We start from the raw sequence: 17,870 nt of genomic DNA, 5'->3' as shown, positions 1-17,870 counted from the left end.
CTGCTGCTTCATGACATCTTGTGTGGATGCATCAGTTTATTCAGTCTCTCGTGTGTCAGTTTGTTTCTAGTCTTATGCTGACACAATAGAGGCTGCTGTGAGCCTCATCGTATGTACATCATATTGTCGGCGTTTCAGGTGTATCTGTAGGAAGATCCTAAGAAATTTTTGGTTGTGAGGGTCCATGCCTTGTGGTATTGAGGGAAGGGGCTGCTTTGCCCTCATTGAGGATATACTAATTCACGTTTTCTCCAGCAGTTTTGGTTTTGTATTGTTTGCCTCCTGGTGACTGGAGTCTTTTTTGCCTGGTGGTTTTGTTTGACTGTCCATCTTTTATTTTTAGACGGAGTCTCACTCTGTCGCCCAGGCTGGAGTGCAGTGGCACAGTCTTGGCTCACTGCAAGCTCCGCCTCCCGGGTTCACACCATTCTCCTGCCTCAGCCTCCCAAGTAGCTGGGACTACAGGCACCCGCCACCACGCTTGGCTAATTTTTTGTATTTTTAGTAGAGACGGGGTTTCACCGTGTTAGCCAGAATGGTCTTGATCTGACCTCGTGATCCGCCCGCCTTGGCCTCCTAAAGTGCTGGGATTACAGGTGTGAGCCACCGTGCCTGTGGCCTGACTATCCATCTTATAAATAAGGGGAAGACCTGAGGGGCTTGCCTAGGCGTACAGTGCCCATAGGACGGGAGCTTTGGCACACCTTGACACACCACATAGCTGTTCCCTGGCCGTCTGTGCTTATCCTGGTTTTTGTTGGTAGTGAATAGTAAGGTTACTTTGTCATCGCTATTTTTTCTGCATTCTTGAGTTCCTTAGGCCATAGGAAAGGGCCACATGTGAACCTAGGTCCATGGTTTGGCCACCTTAGACTACTGAGCTCTCTACTAGTTGATGGAAGGGTACGGAGTAACAGACCATGGCCTTTGTAGCCATGGGTTGGCCAGCTTTGTCACTAACCCTCCAACAAATATTGGGGTCTAATTCTTTTTTTTTTTTTTTTTGAGATGGGGTCTCGCACTGTCGCCCGGGCTGGAGTGCAGTGGCGCCATCTCAGCTCACTGCAAGCTCCGCCTCCTGGGTTCACGCCATTCTCCTGCCTCAGCCTCCCGAGTAGCTGGGACTACAGGTGCCCGTCACCACGCCCGGCTAATTTTTTGTATTTTTAGTAGAGACGGGGTTTCACCGTGTTAGCCAGGATGGTCTTGATCTCCTGACCTCGTAATCCGCCCCCCTCGGCCTCCCAAAGTGCTGGGATTATAGGCGTGAGCCACCGCGCCCAGCCATTGGAGTCTAATTCTAAAAGCAATATTGATTGGTGAAGTCTCTTTACTACCCTAATTGAATTTGTGATAACGAAAGAATTTGTCTTGTAAAGAGTTATCTTTAAGAAATCTTGTTGGCCAGGTACAGTGACTCACACCTGTAATCCCAGGACTTTGAGACACCAAGGCAGGAGGATCACTTGAGTCCAAGATGGCTTGAGAACAGCCTGGGCAACATAGTGAGACTCCATCTCTACAAATAAAATTTGAAAATTAGCCAGGCATGGTGGTGTGCGTGCACCTGTAGTCCCAGCTGCTCGGGAGGTTGAGTGGGGAGGATCGCTTGAGCCTGGGTGGTCGAGGCTACAGTGAGTTGTCATTGCACCACTGCACTCTAGCCTGGGCAACAGAGCCAGATCTTATCTAAAAAAAAAAAAAAAAAAAAAAAAAAATGTCAAATTGAGTTGGACTTTCCAGGAAAAGACTGAACTGAGTTGGTGCATGATCAGAGCAGTTCTCCTCTGGCACATGAGCAGCTGTGCTCTTGGCATCTTTGTTTTGTTACATGTATTTAGGGATCATCTATGAGTCAGGGGAGGAGCTAAGAGGTTATAACCTTCTCACGGCAGAGACCCTATTTTGTTAGATAGTCCAGCAGTCTCCAACCTTTTGGCACCAGGGACCAGTTTTGTGAAAGACAGTTTTTCTTTTTATTCCCCCCCCCTTTTTTTTTTGTTTTTGAGATGGAGTTTCGTTCTTGTTGCCCAGGCTGAAGTGCAATGGCGCGATCTCGGTTCACTGCAAACCCCACCACAACCCTCGCCTCCCGGGTTCAAGCGATTCTCCTGCCTCAGCCTCCCAAGTAGCTGGGATTACAGGCATGCGCCACCACGCCCGGCTAATTTTGTATTTTTAGTAGTGACAGGGTTTCTCCATGTTGGTCAGGCTGGTCTCGAACTCCCAACCTCAAGTGATCTGCCCGCCTTGGCCTCCCAAAGTGCTGGCATTACAGGCGTGAGCCACCATGCCGGGCCGTTCATGGTTATCTCAAACTAGTCGAGCATAGAAACAGCATATTGTTAGTGTCCTTTGTGATAAGAAGTTGAATTTTATAAAATTCTTGGCTTTGATATCACATGGTAACCAAGAGTGCCCAATATAAGTATTTAACACGTGCAATCTAGAGTGATGCTGGGGGCAGTAAAGACTGAACTTGACAAATGAAGGATCATCAGTGTGCAAGTGTCTTCCAGGGAAGGGACAAAAGAAGCATGAAAAAATGACTTAGTTAATAGCAAATTGGGAAACACTTACCGTTTTTCTCACTTGTGTCTTGAGTATTAGGAAATTTGACCATGGTCAGGTGTGGTGGCTCATGCCTTTAATCCTAGTACTTTGGTTTGAGACCAAGTTGAGAGGATCACTTGAGGCCAGGAGTTCGAGACCAGCCTAGGCAATATACTAAGACCCTGTCTCTATTCTTTTTTTTTTTTTTTTTTTTTTTTTTTTTTTTTTTTTTTGAGACAAGGCCTTGCTCTGTCACACAGGCTAGAGTGCAGTGGCACAATCTCAGCTCACTGCAGCCTCCACCTCCCAGGCTCAAGTGATTCTCCTGTCTCAGCACCCACCATCTTACCCTCCCACGTAGCTGAGGCTACAGGCACATGCCACCATGCATGGCTAATTTTGTATTTTTAGTAGAGACAGGGTTTTGCCACGTTGCCCAGGCTGGTCTTGAACTCCTGAGCTCAGCTGAACCGCTTGCCCCGGCCTCCCAAGGTGCTTGGATTACATGCATGAGGCACTGTGCCCAGCTTTTATTTAAAAGAAAAAAGAAATTTTGGCCAAAGGACGAAGTAGGAAGCACTTCATAGAGTTGCAGCAAAGAGAGAGTCTTGTACAATAACAATGACAATTTTACATACGTCAACATGGAAAGGCACCTTCCCTGTTGAAAAAGGCACATAGGTATAAATGGATACTTCTGAAAACCAGAACCCTGAACTGAAGATGGTGAAGTTTCTTTATGTGTATTTGGTGTTGAGATAAAAGCTGCAAGTCTCTTCCCAGTGATTCAGTTTAAGAGCATTAAAGCAAAAATATTATCACCTGGCATTTTCTCTGTCTCTTAAGCTGATAGGGATGGAAGATGAAAGGAAAAATTTGGAAAAAAGACAGAGGTTGGATGTGTTGTTTTGTGTGGGTGTGCAGCCCATAAAGAAGGTTATTAGGTTTGTCATAATAAACTGGTTCTTTTTGTTGTTGTTTTTTTGAGACGGAGGCTTGCTGTGTTGCCCAGGCTGGAGTGCAGTGGCGCGATCTCGGCTCACTGCAACCTCTGCCTCCCAGGTTCAAGCAATTCTCCTGCCTCAGCCTCCCGAGTAGCTGGGATCATAGGCGTGCGCCACCACAGCCAGCTGATTTTTGTATTTTTAGTAGAGACGGGGTTTCGCAATGTTGGCCAGAGTGGTCTCAAACTCCTGACCTCAGGTGATCCACCCGCCTTGGCCTCCCAGAGTGCTGAGATTATAGATGTGAGCCACCGTGCCCAGCCAATAAACTAGTTCTTTTAGTGCTTGAGTACTGGATACTTTAGTACCAACTAAAGAACACAGATAATTTAATTTAATTTTTTTTTTTGAGACAAGTTTCTTGTTGTCCAGGCTGGAGTGCAGTGGTGCAACCTCGGATCACTGCAACCTCCACCTCCCAGGTTCAAGTGATTCTCCTGCCTGAGCCTCCCGAGTAGCTGGAATTACTGGCATGTACCACCATGCCCGGCTAATTTTGTATTTTTAGTAGAGATGGGGTTTTACCATGTTGGCCAGGCTGGTTTTGAACCCCTGACCTCAGGTGATCCACCCACCTCGGCCTCCCAAAGTGCTGGGATTACAGGAATGAGCCACCGTGCCTGGCCTAATTTTTTATTTTATTTTATATTTTATATTTTATTTATTTTTTGAGACGGAGTCTTGCCGTGTTGCCCAGTTTGGAGTGCAGTGGCACAATCTTGGCTTACTGCAACTTCCGCCTCCTGGGTTCAAGCAATTCTCCTGTCTCAGCTTCCTGAGTAGCTGGAATTACAGGTGCGCACCACCACACCCAGCTAATTTTTGTATTTTTAGTAGAGATTGGGTTTCTCCATGTTGCCTAGGCTGGTCTCGAACTCCTGACCTCAGGTGATTCACCTGCCTCGGCCTCCCAAAATGTTAGGATTACAGGCGTGAGCCACTGTGCCTGACCTGGTTTTTTAGTATTATCTGCCGTTACATAGATGAAGGAATATATTTTACAGGTTTTTGTGTTGTTGGGAGGAAGGGGGCATTGCCTAATAAGGCTCATTTTAGGCAAACAGACCAAAGCTTAGACATTAAAATAAGCTTAGTTGCCTTCAGAGCTGTTGTTCTAAAATCACATAGATACCTTTTTTTGGTGCTGTTTTTGCTTGGAATAGCTTTGGAACTACTGCTTCCAACCTTGCAGCATATTTCTTTTGACTGTTGTAATAATAGCAACCTTTTGGTCGTTGAGGATAGGTTTAATTTTTGGAAGTGGCAAAAAGCCATTCAGAACAAAATGATTATTTTGGGTAACTGAACTGTGTGATACTCAGAGATTTTCCAGATATACCAAGTAATGGAACTAAGTAAAATATGAAGCTTATAAAGTATATTTTAAAGGATAATTTTTATGTTTATGTACAAGTTCTAGTGTGTTGATATAAAGTAAGAAGACTCGTTAAAATAACATTTACAGCTGGGCACGGTGGCTCACGCCTGTAATCCCAGCACTTTGGGAGGCCGAGGCAGACGGATCAGTTGGTCAGGAGTTTGAGACCAGCCTAGCCAACATGGTGAAACCCCGTCTCTACTAAAAATACCAAAAAATTAGCCAGGCATGGTGGCGGGTGCCTGTAATCCCAGATATTCGGAAGGCTGAGGTGGGAGAATCGATTAAACCCTGAAGGCAGAGGTTGCATTGAGCCAAGATGGTGCTACTGTACTCTAGCCTTCCAGCCTGGGTGACAGAGTGACTCAGTCTCAAAACAACAACAACAACAACAAATTTACAACTGCTGCAGATGATTAATTCTTACAGTTGGGAGCAGGGTAAATTCTCCCCCATTACTTCCAGCTGTGGTTGGTGTTGGTTTCTCTTTTGCAAGCCTGGCTGGTTTAATGAATGCGTATACCGTGCCTGTTTCCTCACCTCAGGTTACTTTTTTTTTTTCTTTCCCCCAATATGGAGTGCTTCACGAATTTGCTTGTCGTCCTTGCACAGGGGCCATGCTAATCTTCTCTGTATCATTCCAATTTTAGTATATGTGCTGCCAAAGAGAGCACACCTCAGGTTAGTTTTTGCCTGTCCAAAATGCTACAGCAGTAAGGGCTGGGCTTAATATAGGATGTGGTTTTCTTAGGGGAAAGAAACGTAGTTGGTTGGCTGGGCATGATGGCTCAAGCTGTACTCCCAGCACTTTGGGAGGCCAAGGCAGGAGGATTGTCTGAGCCCAGGAGTACAAGACCAGCCTGGGCAACATGGTAAGACCTTTCTCTATTTAAAAAAAAAGAAAGAAAAGTAGTTGGTAAAACAACTAAGAATGTCCTACTTAGAGATAAAGACTACAAGAGCTAGCCAGGGTGTACTTGCAACATTCTTAAGGAACAGATAAACAAAGCAGAGATAGCCAGCCAATTTCTGTTCGCCCTGCTAGTTCACAAAGTAACTGCCTGGTGTCCAATTTGTCCGGTATCTCTCAGTGAATGGGTAAAGCCAATGTGACAAAGCCCCTTTTGTCACCTTTCTGACCAATAAGGGGTGAGGTGTGGGGCTTTCTTTAGCCTTGGGCTGGAGGATGTTGAATCCCTTGGAAAAATGGAAAATAAAAACCTCATGGGAAATTGCTCTTTTTTTTTTTTTTTTTTTTTTTTGAGACGGAGTTTCGCTCTTGTTGCCCAGGCTGGAGTGCAATGGCACAATCTCGGCTCACCACAACCTCCACCTCCCAGGTTCAAGCTATTCTCCTGCCTCAGCCTCCTGAGTAGCTGGGATTACAGGCATGCGCCACCATGCCCGGCTAATTTTGTATTTTTAATAGAGACGGGGGTTTCTCCATGTTGGTCTCCAACTCCCAACCCAGGTGATCCGCCCGCCTCGGCTTCCCAAAGTGCTGGGATTATAGGTGTGAGCCACCGCGCCTGGCCTTTTTTTTTTTTTTTTTTTGAGAAGGATTCTCACTCTGTAGCCCAGGCTGGAGTGCAGTGGTATGATGTCAGCTCACTACAACCTCCGCCTCCCAGGTTCAAGCAGTTCTTCTGCCTCAGCCTCCCAAGTAGCTGGGATTACAGGCGCCTGCAACCATGCCCGGCTAATTTTTGAATTTTTAGTAGAGACGGGCTTTCACCATGTTGGTTAGGCTGGTCTCTAACTCCTGACCGCAGGTGATCCACCTGCCTCAGCCTCTTGGATTACAGGTGTGAGCCACTGTGTCTGGCCCAGAAATTGCTTATTAATGAAAGGAATGTTACCCTGAAATCAAGACTTCTGAAAAATTGTTTATCTTGTTCATTAATGTTTTACTATCTGGGCCTCCCATGTGCTGTGTTCTCCAAAACTCATGGTGTCATACACTTGTGTATTTTACTTGATTTTGTTTTTATTTTTTTGTGTGTGTTTTTTGAGAGATGGGGTCTCACTCTGTTGCCCAGGTTGGAGTACAGTGGCGCAGTCACAGCTCATTAAATGGGCTTGAGGTATCCTCCCACCTCAGCCTCCCGAATAGCTAGGACTACAGGTGAGCACCACCGTGCCTGGCTGATTTTTAAATTTTATTTTATTTGTAGAGACAAGGTCTTGCTATGTTGCCCAGGCTGATATCAAACTCCTGGCTTCAAGCAATACTCCTGCCTTGGCCTCCCAAAGTGCTGGGATTACAAGCATAAGCTACTGCACTTGGTCCATATGTGTATCGTCTGTGACAAAGCCAGCTAAAAACCCACTACTTGAGGCTGGGTGTGGTGGCTCACTTCTGTAATCCCAACACTTTGGGAGGCTGAGGCGGGTGGATCACCTGAGGTCAGGAGTTCAAGACCAGCCTGGCCAACATGGTGAAACCCCATCTCTACTAAAAATACAAAAATTAGCTGGGTGTGGTGGTGGGTGCCTGTAATCCCTGCTACTTGAGAGGCTGAGGCAGGAGAATTGCTTGAACCCAGGAGGCAGAGGTTGCAGTGAGCCGAGATCGCACCATTACACTCCAGCCTAGGTGACAAAAACGAATTTCCATCTCCAAAACAAACCAAAAAAAAAACAAAAAAAAACTCACTACTTGAACAGATAACGCTTACAGAAGCTACTAAATTAACTGACTCCAAACATATTGTGGATATTGGGATCTGGTTTATAAAGCCACAGCCAGCCTGGGTGTGGTAGCTCATGCCTGTGATCCCAGCACTTTGGGAGGCTGAGATGGGAAGATTGCATGAACCCAGGAGTTCAAGACCAGCCGGGGCAACATAGTGAGACCCTCTCTCTTACAAAAAAGAAAAGAAAAGAAAAAAAAAATCTTTTAAACATAAAGTCTCTGGGAAGGGGACCGTACATTCTTCCATGAGTCAGATGTGCTCCTTCTTGGGAAGAATGAGTACCTCGAGAGTGGTCCCAGATGGCCTCTGGCTTTCCCTAGAGGTGGTTTGCCTTGTTTACCTACCACAGTGCTTGACTCAAGTTGCCCACTAAATATGTGTTCATGGATGATGAACTAAAATTGACTATTATGAATTCCCAACTTCCTTGAAAGTGTTTGATAATTGCTTTGATTCTACTACCAAAGATTATCTGACCTTTTGATGCCAGACTTGGCATTAATTTGTAAGTCTGAAGGAGAAAAATGCTCCAATTTATTGAGAGGAAAAAAAAAAGGTAACTGGAAAATAATGGAATGGATTAGCAGTCTAAAAGGAATGTCTTAGTTGTCTTGAAGTTGAGCCCTGCATCAGTCTCCTCAGGGAGAAATTTTTTGTTTTTGTTTTTTTAAATCACAGAATGCTTGCAATAGTTAAGAAAAATCCAAATTACAAGGGTGAAATTGGAAGTTCCAGGAGTTGAACCTGGAAGTGGAAAACATTGTCAGAATAAAAGGATGTCCTTGAAATCGCTCACTCCCAAATGCACTCTGCCTTAGAGAGAAGTGTAAAGATAAATTGGAAGAGACTGGGAGGAAATGGCTCGATTACCTTTCAAGCTAGAAACCATCTCTTGCTGAGTATTTCATTCAGCCACCTATTCAGCAAACGCTAACTCTGCTGTGTGTATGGCAGGCTTTCTACTTTGCTGTAATGAGGGCAGCATCACCTACATGTCAGTGTAGAGCTGATAATTGTTCAAGAACTGGTACCTGAACAACCTGCTGCCATGGGTGGGAACTGATGACAAGGGGAAGGGAAGGGAGATACAGTCCTGACCCCCACCCCCACCCCAAGACGGAGATGTTTGAGGATGCGTGGATAGTCCAGGAAGAGCAGGAGGAAGCTAATGTGAGAAGTGAATACTGAGAGAGGTCCTGGAAGGATTTCAAGGCTCTCACCCCTTTTTAAAGGAAGAGCCTGTCTGGGAATGGTGGCGCATGCCTGTAATCCCAGTGCTTTGATAGGCTGAGGCGGGAGCATCACTTGAGCCCGGGAGTTCGAGGCTGCAGTGAGCTAAGATTGTACCACTGCACTCTAGCCTGGGTGACAGGGTGAGACCATTTCTTAATAAGTGAGTGAGTGAGTAAGTGAATGAATGAATGAATGCAGAGTCTGCATTAGGTTTGATTATCCTTGGCAAAAGCTAGCAATCCAAATTTATAATCATTGGAAATAGCCTTTCCTTCTAATATCTTTCAGATTCATACTTCATTTTTTGTCTCTCTGGGTAATCTTTGTCAGGAATTTATGTCAGGGAAAGAAGGGTCCAGGGAGGGTTTTTTTTGTTTGTTTTGTTTTTTGAGACAGAGTCTCACTCTGTTGCCCAGGCTGGAGTGCAGTGGCACGATCTTGGCTCACTGCAACCTCTGCCTCCCAGGTTCAAGAGATTCTCCTGCCTCAGCCTCCCCAGTAGCTGGGACTACAGGTGCGTGCCACCATGCTTGGCTAATTTTTGTATTTTTAGTAGAGACAAGGTTTCACCATGTTGGCTGGGCTGGTCTCAAACTCCTGACCTCAGGTGATTCACCTGCCTCGGCCTCCCAAAGTGCTGGGATTACAGGCATGAATCACTGCGTTCGGCCTCCAGGGAGGTTTTTGAAAATTAAGTTCCAGCTGTGCATAGTGGCTCACGCCTGTAATCCCAGCACTTTGGGAGGCCAAGGTGGGTGGATCACCTGAGGTCGGGAGTTCGAGACCAGCCCAACCAACATGGAGAAACCCTGTCTCTACTAAAAATACAAAATTAGCCACGTATGGTGGTGCACACCTGTAATCCCAGTTACTCGGGAGGCTGAGACAGGAGAATTGCTTGAACCTGGGAGGCGGAGGTTGCAGTGAACTGAGATCACACCACTGCATTCTAGCCTGGGTGACAGAGTGAGACTCCGTCTCAAAAAAAAAAAAAAAAAATTATGTTCCAAGACCTTCCCACACTCAATTCCCACACTCAATGGAAAGAGACCAAATCTTTCTGTTAATGGCAGCTAAATGGAAGGGCAGGTGGGTTTCCCTTGGCATTCATGCTGGCCTAAGCCCAAATCCCTGGGAGGCTGCCAGCAGGTGTTGGGTAACTCTGGTCACCAGCAGTTGCTTCAGATGCCACTGCAGTAACCGGGTATGACACAGGAGACCCAGGCAAATGTGAGCGTGGGTTAACTGTGCTGTGAATAGGAGTAAACTCAGATGAAAGCTGGGGCTTACTCAGCTACAAAAAGTTGGAAAGCTTCCCCTGCCTTCATGAGGTGCCATTGTAAGCTAGTGTGATGGTAAAATTCCCACAATACCTGTCTGGGCAGCCCATGTTAAGATGATAAAGTCAAGATCTTTTCTAGGGGTTAATACATGGAATTAATCCCCAAATACAAACTTTGACTGTTTCAGAGATGTGAATACAGCTGTGATGGAGTTGCTCATCATGGCTTATGCATTGAAGACTGCCTGTGCCAGGAATATTATTGGGGTCATCCCCTACTTCCCCTACAGCAAGCAGAGCAAGATGAGGAAGAGGGGTTCCATTGTGTGTAAGCTGCTAGCATCCATGCTGGCGAAAGCAGGTGAGTGTGCGCGGGGGCCCTGGGGTTCCAGCATGATCCTTTAGGGCTCTTTCCTAGTTGGGCTTAGTTCATACCTCAGATATCCAATTTGGGATCTGAGTGTTTGTTTCCTTTTGAACAGTTTTGGCTAAGGATATGTGAGCTTGGTTAGAAATTCTTTTTTTTCCTTTATTCGCTTTGTCCTACTTTTGAATACCATTGCTTTAGTGTCTTCTCTTTGTCATCTGTCACGTATTTTCTATTTCATCTTGTCATCGCTAAATTCTTAGCTGGCAGTCTTGGGATTCTTATGTGCTCTTTTGATCTTCAGGTCTAGATTTCTATATCTGCTTTGTTAGCTAAATTCCATTTTTGTTCATAGTATTCAAGCTGGATTTTGTTTTACTGCCTCTCCCTCACCCTTGCCTTTCTACATCGCGGCTCATTTTCATTGCTTTATTCTCCTTGTGTAGCGGGGGCACGCTTTCTGGCCTGTAAATCAATGTAATATTTTACAATTGGGTTTCTATTCATCTGATGTCTATTCTAAAACTTTAACATATATTTGAGTCCTCAGAAAGAAATGTATGGTCCTCCCTCGATGTCCTTATAGGATTGGTTCCAGGAACCCATCTCCCCCTTTCCCGGCTCCTCAGCAGATACCAAAACCCAAAGATACTCAAGTCTTTCATATAAAATGCCATAGTATTTGCATATAACCAACACAGTCATCTGTAGATTATTTATAAATACCTAATACCATATCAACACTATGTAAATTGTTGTTATGCTGTCTTGTTTAGGGAATAATGAGAAAAAAATGTCATACCTGCTCAGTACAGACACAACCATTGTAGGCCTAACTACCTTTTCAGTCTGTGTTTCGTTGAATCCACATGTGGAACCCATAGATCCAGATGGTCAACTGTATGTGAATTTCATCCTCTCCAAAAAAGTATAATGTTTCTGGAAAGAACAAGTAATACTGTTCTATGCCCTGGAAGTTTTGCTGTGACCTTTGACCATTTGCAATGTGTTTATATATGTACCTTTTCCTCTTCAGTACTCTTGATTATAAGAGTATCTCTTCATTGTTTTTCTATAAGAATACTTGAAACATTCTTTATTACATACAGAAATTATTCTAAGCTTCAATATCTTTGTGTTATATGAGTGTCTTTTCTTCTAATATGTATATTACTTTGCTTTTGTGTTCTTACTACTTTTTGCCTTCGCTATAGTTCTTTATCCTTTCTTTCAAGATTCTTTAATCAAGGCCTTACTGTTTTTTACATCTCTTCGGTATTAATTCCATATTCATATTTTTGCTTCTGCCACATTATTCTTTTCTCAATTTTCCGGACCAAGCCAAAAGTCAATAATCCCCACTTTCTCAGCTTTAGTTCTTTGTCCATGTGGAAGGTTGTAGCTTTCTCTACATTAAGGCTTTATTAAGGTTAACGATCAAGCCTGTGACTGCAGTGCTTAATCACAGTACCCCCTGTCTTCAGTCTGCTGGTAGGAAGCAGGAGTTGAGCATCTAGTTTAGGTCCACTGTAGCCATTAACCTGTAGGGGCGAACTTTGTAATTTTTTGTTTTAAAATTTCAGGTTTAACTCACATTATCACTATGGATCTTCATCAAAAGGAAATACAAGGCTTTTTCAGCTTTCCCGTGGACAACCTTAGAGCCTCACCTTTCCTGCTTCAGTATATCCAGGAAGAAGTGAGGAACCACCAGCAAACACCCCATTGTCCTCAAAAGAGATCTTATTTAGTTTTTCTCTGGTATCAGATTTTGATATTGGAAGGCACATCAAATGAGCTCTCCCTTAAGTTGCAATGCCTGAGGCAGCAGACAGGGTCAGCTTTAGTCGTGGAGGATCATAGCTTTAAAAGACACTAAAACAGATTTTTTTTTTCTATGTATCTTTAGCAATTTGCTTATGTTTTCTAAAATGACGGTTTTAAGAATTATTTTTTAAAAATTCTTGATGTAGGAGTGCTTTTTGCAGTGATGTTAATTGATAAATACTGAAAAATCTAAAACTTATGACTAAAATTCTAGCATATTTGATGACTAGTTTGGATCATTATAAGAGGGAAAACTTGAATACCAGCATCCAGGTGTTATTTTCTAATAACTTTTCAGTATTTTCTATTTTTCCTTCAAATCTAGATTCCAAATTACAGAAATGCAGTCATTGTAGCTAAGTCTCCTGATGCTGCAAAGAGGTAAGTAAGCCAGACATGGGTCTTGATCCCTCCTGAGTGCTCCCGAAGTCAGAATGAGCTGCTTTGGAATCCAGAGGCTGTCATTTGTGGCCTTGAAAGCCCACAGTGGGTTCTCATGTTAACCCCTCCATCATTGTCATGTCCCATGCCACACACAGCTTCATCTCCATCCTCCAGACAGCACACATGATCGCTGAGTTGCTCAGCTTTCCTTTGGGAAAACAAAGTTCCTTCAAGTTCTCAGAGAAAGGAAAGCAATGAGGGTATGAGCATTTTTCCGGCAATGATTTTTTTTTTTTTTGAAACGGAGTCTCATTCTGTCACCCAGGCTGGAGTGCAATGGCGTGATCTCGGCTCACTGCAACCTCCACCTCCTGGGTTCAAGCAGCTCTCCTGCCTCAGCCTCGCCAGTAGCTGGGATTACAGGTGCCTGTCACCACTCCTGGCTAATTTTTTGTATTTTTAGTAGAGATGGGGTTTCACCATGTTCACCAGACTAGTCTTGAACTCCTGACCTCAAGTGATCTGTCTGCGTTGGTCTCCCAAAGTGCTGGGAATACAGTCGTGAGCCACTGTGCCCGGCCCAGGCAATGGTTTTGAACGTTGTTCTTTCTTCAGAAGATGACTATCAGAATATTGGACAAAGGATAGAATCAAAATTATCTAGAATCAGGGCCGGGCAGGGTGGCTCATGGCTGTAATTCCAGCACTTTGGGAGGCCAAAGCAGGAGATCGCTTGAGCCCAGGGGTTCAAGACTGGCCTGGGCAACATAGACCCCATCTCTAAAAAAATACAAAAATTAGCCAGTTGTGGCAACACATACCTGTGGTCCCAGCTACTCGGGAGGTTGAGGTGGGAGGATCACCTGAGCCTCAGGAGGTTGAGGCTGCAGTGAGCCATGTTGACGCCACTGCACTCCAGCCTGGGTGACAGTGAGACCTTGTCTCAAAAAAAAAAATGTCTAGGATCAGATACAATCTCAAACCCTAACTCACATGCCCTTTGAGGCATTTACATTCTGTCCTGGGCCTCACATTCTCATTTATATAAATAATGCCTTTGTATGTCCCTGAAACGTTAAATATTTTCATTTTATGGTTAAAAAGTGATGCAGTAGTGATGCGTGGGATTTCTTCCTGTCAGTTTCACCATTTCCCTTTGTCCTTCTAGGGCCCAATCCTATGCGGAGAGACTGCGTCTGGGTTTGGCCGTCATCCACGGGGAAGCTCAGTGCACGGAACTGGACATGGACGATGGTCGTCACTCCCCGCCTATGGTCAAAAACGCTACTGTGCACCCAGGCCTGGAGTTGCCGTGTAAGATGAGCTCTGTGTGTTTATTTTATTCGTAAACTGAAGAAAGTTGTTTTTTGTTGGTTTTGTCGTTGTTGTTGTTGTTGTTTTGTTTTGTTTTTGAGACGGAGTCTCACTCTGTCGCCCAGGCTAGAGTGCAGTGGCGCGATCTTGGCTGACTGCAACCTCCGCCCCCTGGGTTCAAGCAATTCTTCTGCCTCAGGCTCCTGAGTGGCTAAGATTACAGGCGTGTGTCACCACGCCCAGCTAATTTTTTTATTTTTAGTAGAGACAGGGTTTCACCATGTTGGCGAGGCTGGTCTCAAAACTCCAGACCTCATGATCCGCTCGCCTCGGCCTCCCAGAGTGCTGGGATTACAGGCATGAGTCACTGCGCCTGGCCCTGAAGAAAGTTTTAAGTAGTATGAATGGCTAGGAGTTATCGACTATGTAGATATATGCTGTCTTGTTGTTTTTAAATAATGGAATGGTATTTGCTGTTCTCTGCCCTTTTTTTTTTTTTTTGAGAAAGGATCTCACTCTGTTGCTCTGTATAGTGGCACAGTCATGGCTCGCTGCAGCCTTGACCTGGGCGCAAGTGATTCTCCCACCTCCGCCTCCTGGGTAGCTGGGACTGTAGGGGTATACTACCATGCCTGGATAGTTTTTTCTTTTCTTTTTTTTTTTTTTTTTTTTTGTATAGAGACGGGGTCTCCCTACATTGCCCAGGCTGGTTTTGAACTTCTTTGCTCAAACAATCCTCCTGTCGTGGCCTCCCAAAATGCCAAGATTACATAAGATTACAGATGTGAGCCACCATGCCAGGCCCGATTTCCTCTTTTGTAAAAGGAAGTTGTGTTATACACATTTGTAGACTGTATGGACAGTTCTGCATAGCACTCAGCATTCAGACAGTGTTCGATAATTTTAGCTTTAGTAAAAAAGTTGTATGTGTGATGGTGTGAAATCTTAAGCTTTTATATTATGGTAAGCTGGGTGACAGCTGTTGATCAAATACCAGGCTTTGGGGATCAGGTAACTTTTATTTATTTTTATTTATTTATTTTGAGATGGAGTCTCACTCTGTCGCCAGGCTGGAGTGCAGTGGTGCAATCTTGGCTCACTGCAACCTCCTCCTCCCGGGTTCAAGCGATTCTCCTGCCTCAGCCTCCCCAGTGGCTGGGGCTATAGATGCGCGCCAACACACCCAGCTAATTTTTGTATTTTTAGTAGAGACGAAGTTTCACCATGTTGGCCAGGATGTTCTCAGTCTCTTGACATTATGATCCGCCTGCCTTGGCCTCCCAAAGTTCTAGGATTACAGGTGTGAGCCACCGTGCCTGGCCTATTTTTATTTGTTTTTATTTTGTTTGAGACTGAACTCATTCTTTCGCCCAGGCTGGAGTGCAGTGGCGTGATCTTGGCTCACTGCAGCCTCCACTTCTTGGGTTGAAGCAGTTCTCCTGTCTCAGCCTTCCGAGTAGCTGCGACTTCAGGCACACACCACCAGCTAATTTTTGTATTTTTAGTAGAGACAGGGTTTTACCATGTTGGTCAGGCTAGTCTCAAACTGCTAACCTCAGGGCATCTGCCTGCCTCGGCCTTCCAATGTGCTGGGCTTACAGGTGTGAGCCACCGTGCCAAGCCGTAATCTGCATTTTTAGCTTTTTTTTTTTTTTGAGGCGGAGTCTCGCTCTGTAGCCCAGTAGCCCAGGCTGGAGTGCAGTGGCGCGATCTCAGCTCACTGCAAGCTCCGCCTCCCGGGTTCACGCCATTCTCGTGCCTCAGCCTCCCGAGTAGCTGGGACTACAGGCGCCCGCCACCACGCCCGGCTAATTTTTTGTGTTTTTAGTAGAGACAGGGTTTCACCGTGTTAGCCAGGATGGTCTCGATCTCCTGACCTGGTGATCTGCCCGCATCGGCCTCCCAAAGTGCTGGGATTACAGGCGTGAGCCACCGCGCCTGGCCTAGCTTTTTATTTTAAACTGACTTTAGACTTAAAGTTGAAAGAATAGTACAGATTTCCAGCATATGCTCTTCACTCAGAGTCCCCAAATTTAACATTTATATACATGGGCTTTTTTTTCACCATTTGAGGGTGAGTTGCAGACGTAATGTCCCTTCATTCCTAAATACCCTCATGTATATTGTAAAGACAAAAGACTCTCTTATATAACCAGAGTATCATTATCAGACTCAAGAAGCTAACATTGCTATAACACTGTGATCTACAGACCTTACTCAGGTTTCACCAGTGGTCCCAGCAGTGTCCTTTAGAGCAAAAGAATAAACTTGTTTTCTTGTCCAAGACCTAACCCAGGGTCACACATTGCATTTAGTTGTCATTTCTTTTTAGTCTCATTTAATCTGGAATGGCTGCTCTATTCTTTGTTTCTTATGACCTTGATACTTTTGAACAGTGCGATCAAGTGATTTTGTAGACCATCCCTTAATTGGGGCTTGTTTGTGTCCTCAGGATTAGATTCAGGTTATGCATTTTTGGCAGAAAATCACAGGAGACACGTGATGTGTCCCATTACTGGTGATGTGCATTCTGATAAGTTGGTTAAGGTTTCTCTGGCAGGTTTCTCCACTGTAAAGTTACTCTTTTTTTTTCCCTCTTTGTAATTAATACCACCTCATGTTAAGACTGTGTTTTAACTGTAAATATTCTATTTCTCATCAAAATGAACATCTACTGATGATTCTTGCCTGAATCAATTATTGACTGTGATTGTTGTCAGTGTTCATTTTTCTAACTCTATCATTCCTTTTACATTTATTGGTTGACTTTCTAATGCAAGAAAGCTTTCTCTTCTTCCCTGTTCATTTCTTCATTTATATCAGTATGGATTCATAGACCTATTTCATTCGTGGGTCATAATTCATTGTCGTCACAGGAATACCTTAAATATTGCAGATTCAGTTCTACACCATTGCAGTAGGTGAATATTGTAATAAAGTGAGTCTCATGAATTTTTTGGTGTCCCAGCGCATGTAAAAGTTATGTTTATACTGTAGTCTGTTAAATGCTCAATAGCGTTATGTCTAAAAAACAATGTACATACCTTAATTTAAAAATACTTTACTGCTAAAAAAATACCAGCAGTTGGCCAGATGCAGTGGCTCACGCCTGTAATCCCAGCACTTTGGGAGGCTGAGGCGGGCAGATCATGAGGTCAGGAGATCGAGACCGTCCTGGCTAACACTGTGAAACCCCGTCTCTACTAAAAAAATGCAAAAAATTAGCCGGGCGTGGTGGCGGGCGCCTGTAGTCCCAGCTATCGGGAGGCTGAGGCAGGAGAATGGCATGGAGGCAGGAGAACGGAGGTGGAGCTTGCAGTGAGCCGAGATTGTGTCGTTGCACTCCAACCTGGGCGACAGAGCTAGACTCCGTCTCAAAAAAAAAAAAAAAAAAAAAAATTAGCAGTCATCTGAGCTTCCATCTTGTTGTTGGAGGGTCTTGCCTCGATGTTGATGGCTGCTGACTGATCAGGGTGGTGGTTGTTGAAAGTTGGGATGGCTGTGGAAATTTCTTTATTTTTTTTTTTAAGAGATGGGGTCTGTTTCCCAGGTTGGTCTTTTTTTTTTTTTTTTTTGAGACAGAGTCTCGCTCTGTTGCCCAGGCTGGAGTGCAGTGGTGTGATCTCGGCTTACTGCAAGCTCCGCCTCCCGGGTTCATGCCATTCTCCTGCCTCAGCCTCCGGAGTCGCTGGGACTACTCAGGCGCCCGCCACCACGCCTGGCTAATTTTTTTTTTTTTTTTTTTGTATTTTTAGTAGAGACGGAGTTTCACCATGTTAGCCAGGATGGCCTCGATCTCCTGACCTCATGATCCGCCCGCCTCGGCCTCCCA

General features: G+C 44.7%; 1 protein-coding gene and 1 non-coding gene across 6 annotated transcripts in view; one reads left to right on the top strand and one right to left on the bottom strand.

Moving 5' to 3' along the window:
• PRPSAP1 (phosphoribosyl pyrophosphate synthetase associated protein 1) overlaps positions 1-17,870 on the top strand; it is a 43,791-nt gene that overhangs the window by 11,467 nt on the left and 14,454 nt on the right. For all 5 annotated transcript variants that reach the window (XM_054456128.2, XM_054456129.2, XM_063655889.1 and 2 more), the window contains 4 exons: positions 10,335-10,507; positions 12,097-12,212; positions 12,666-12,721; positions 13,893-14,038. In XM_054456128.2, the coding sequence (XP_054312103.1) occupies positions 10,335-10,507; positions 12,097-12,212; positions 12,666-12,721; positions 13,893-14,038 (491 nt within the window). The remainder of the gene's footprint in view (positions 1-10,334; positions 10,508-12,096; positions 12,213-12,665; positions 12,722-13,892; positions 14,039-17,870) is intronic.
• LOC129018431 (U6 spliceosomal RNA) lies at positions 5,503-5,609 on the bottom strand. The gene has a single exon (XR_008495262.2). It is a non-coding gene; the product is annotated as a U6 spliceosomal RNA (small nuclear RNA).

The sequence above is a fragment of the Pongo pygmaeus genome, chromosome 19 (assembly GCF_028885625.2).
Source record: "Pongo pygmaeus isolate AG05252 chromosome 19, NHGRI_mPonPyg2-v2.0_pri, whole genome shotgun sequence".
In the NCBI taxonomy this organism is placed as follows: Eukaryota; Metazoa; Chordata; class Mammalia; order Primates; family Hominidae; genus Pongo; species Pongo pygmaeus.
This window is presented reverse-complemented; position numbering and strand designations above follow the sequence as displayed.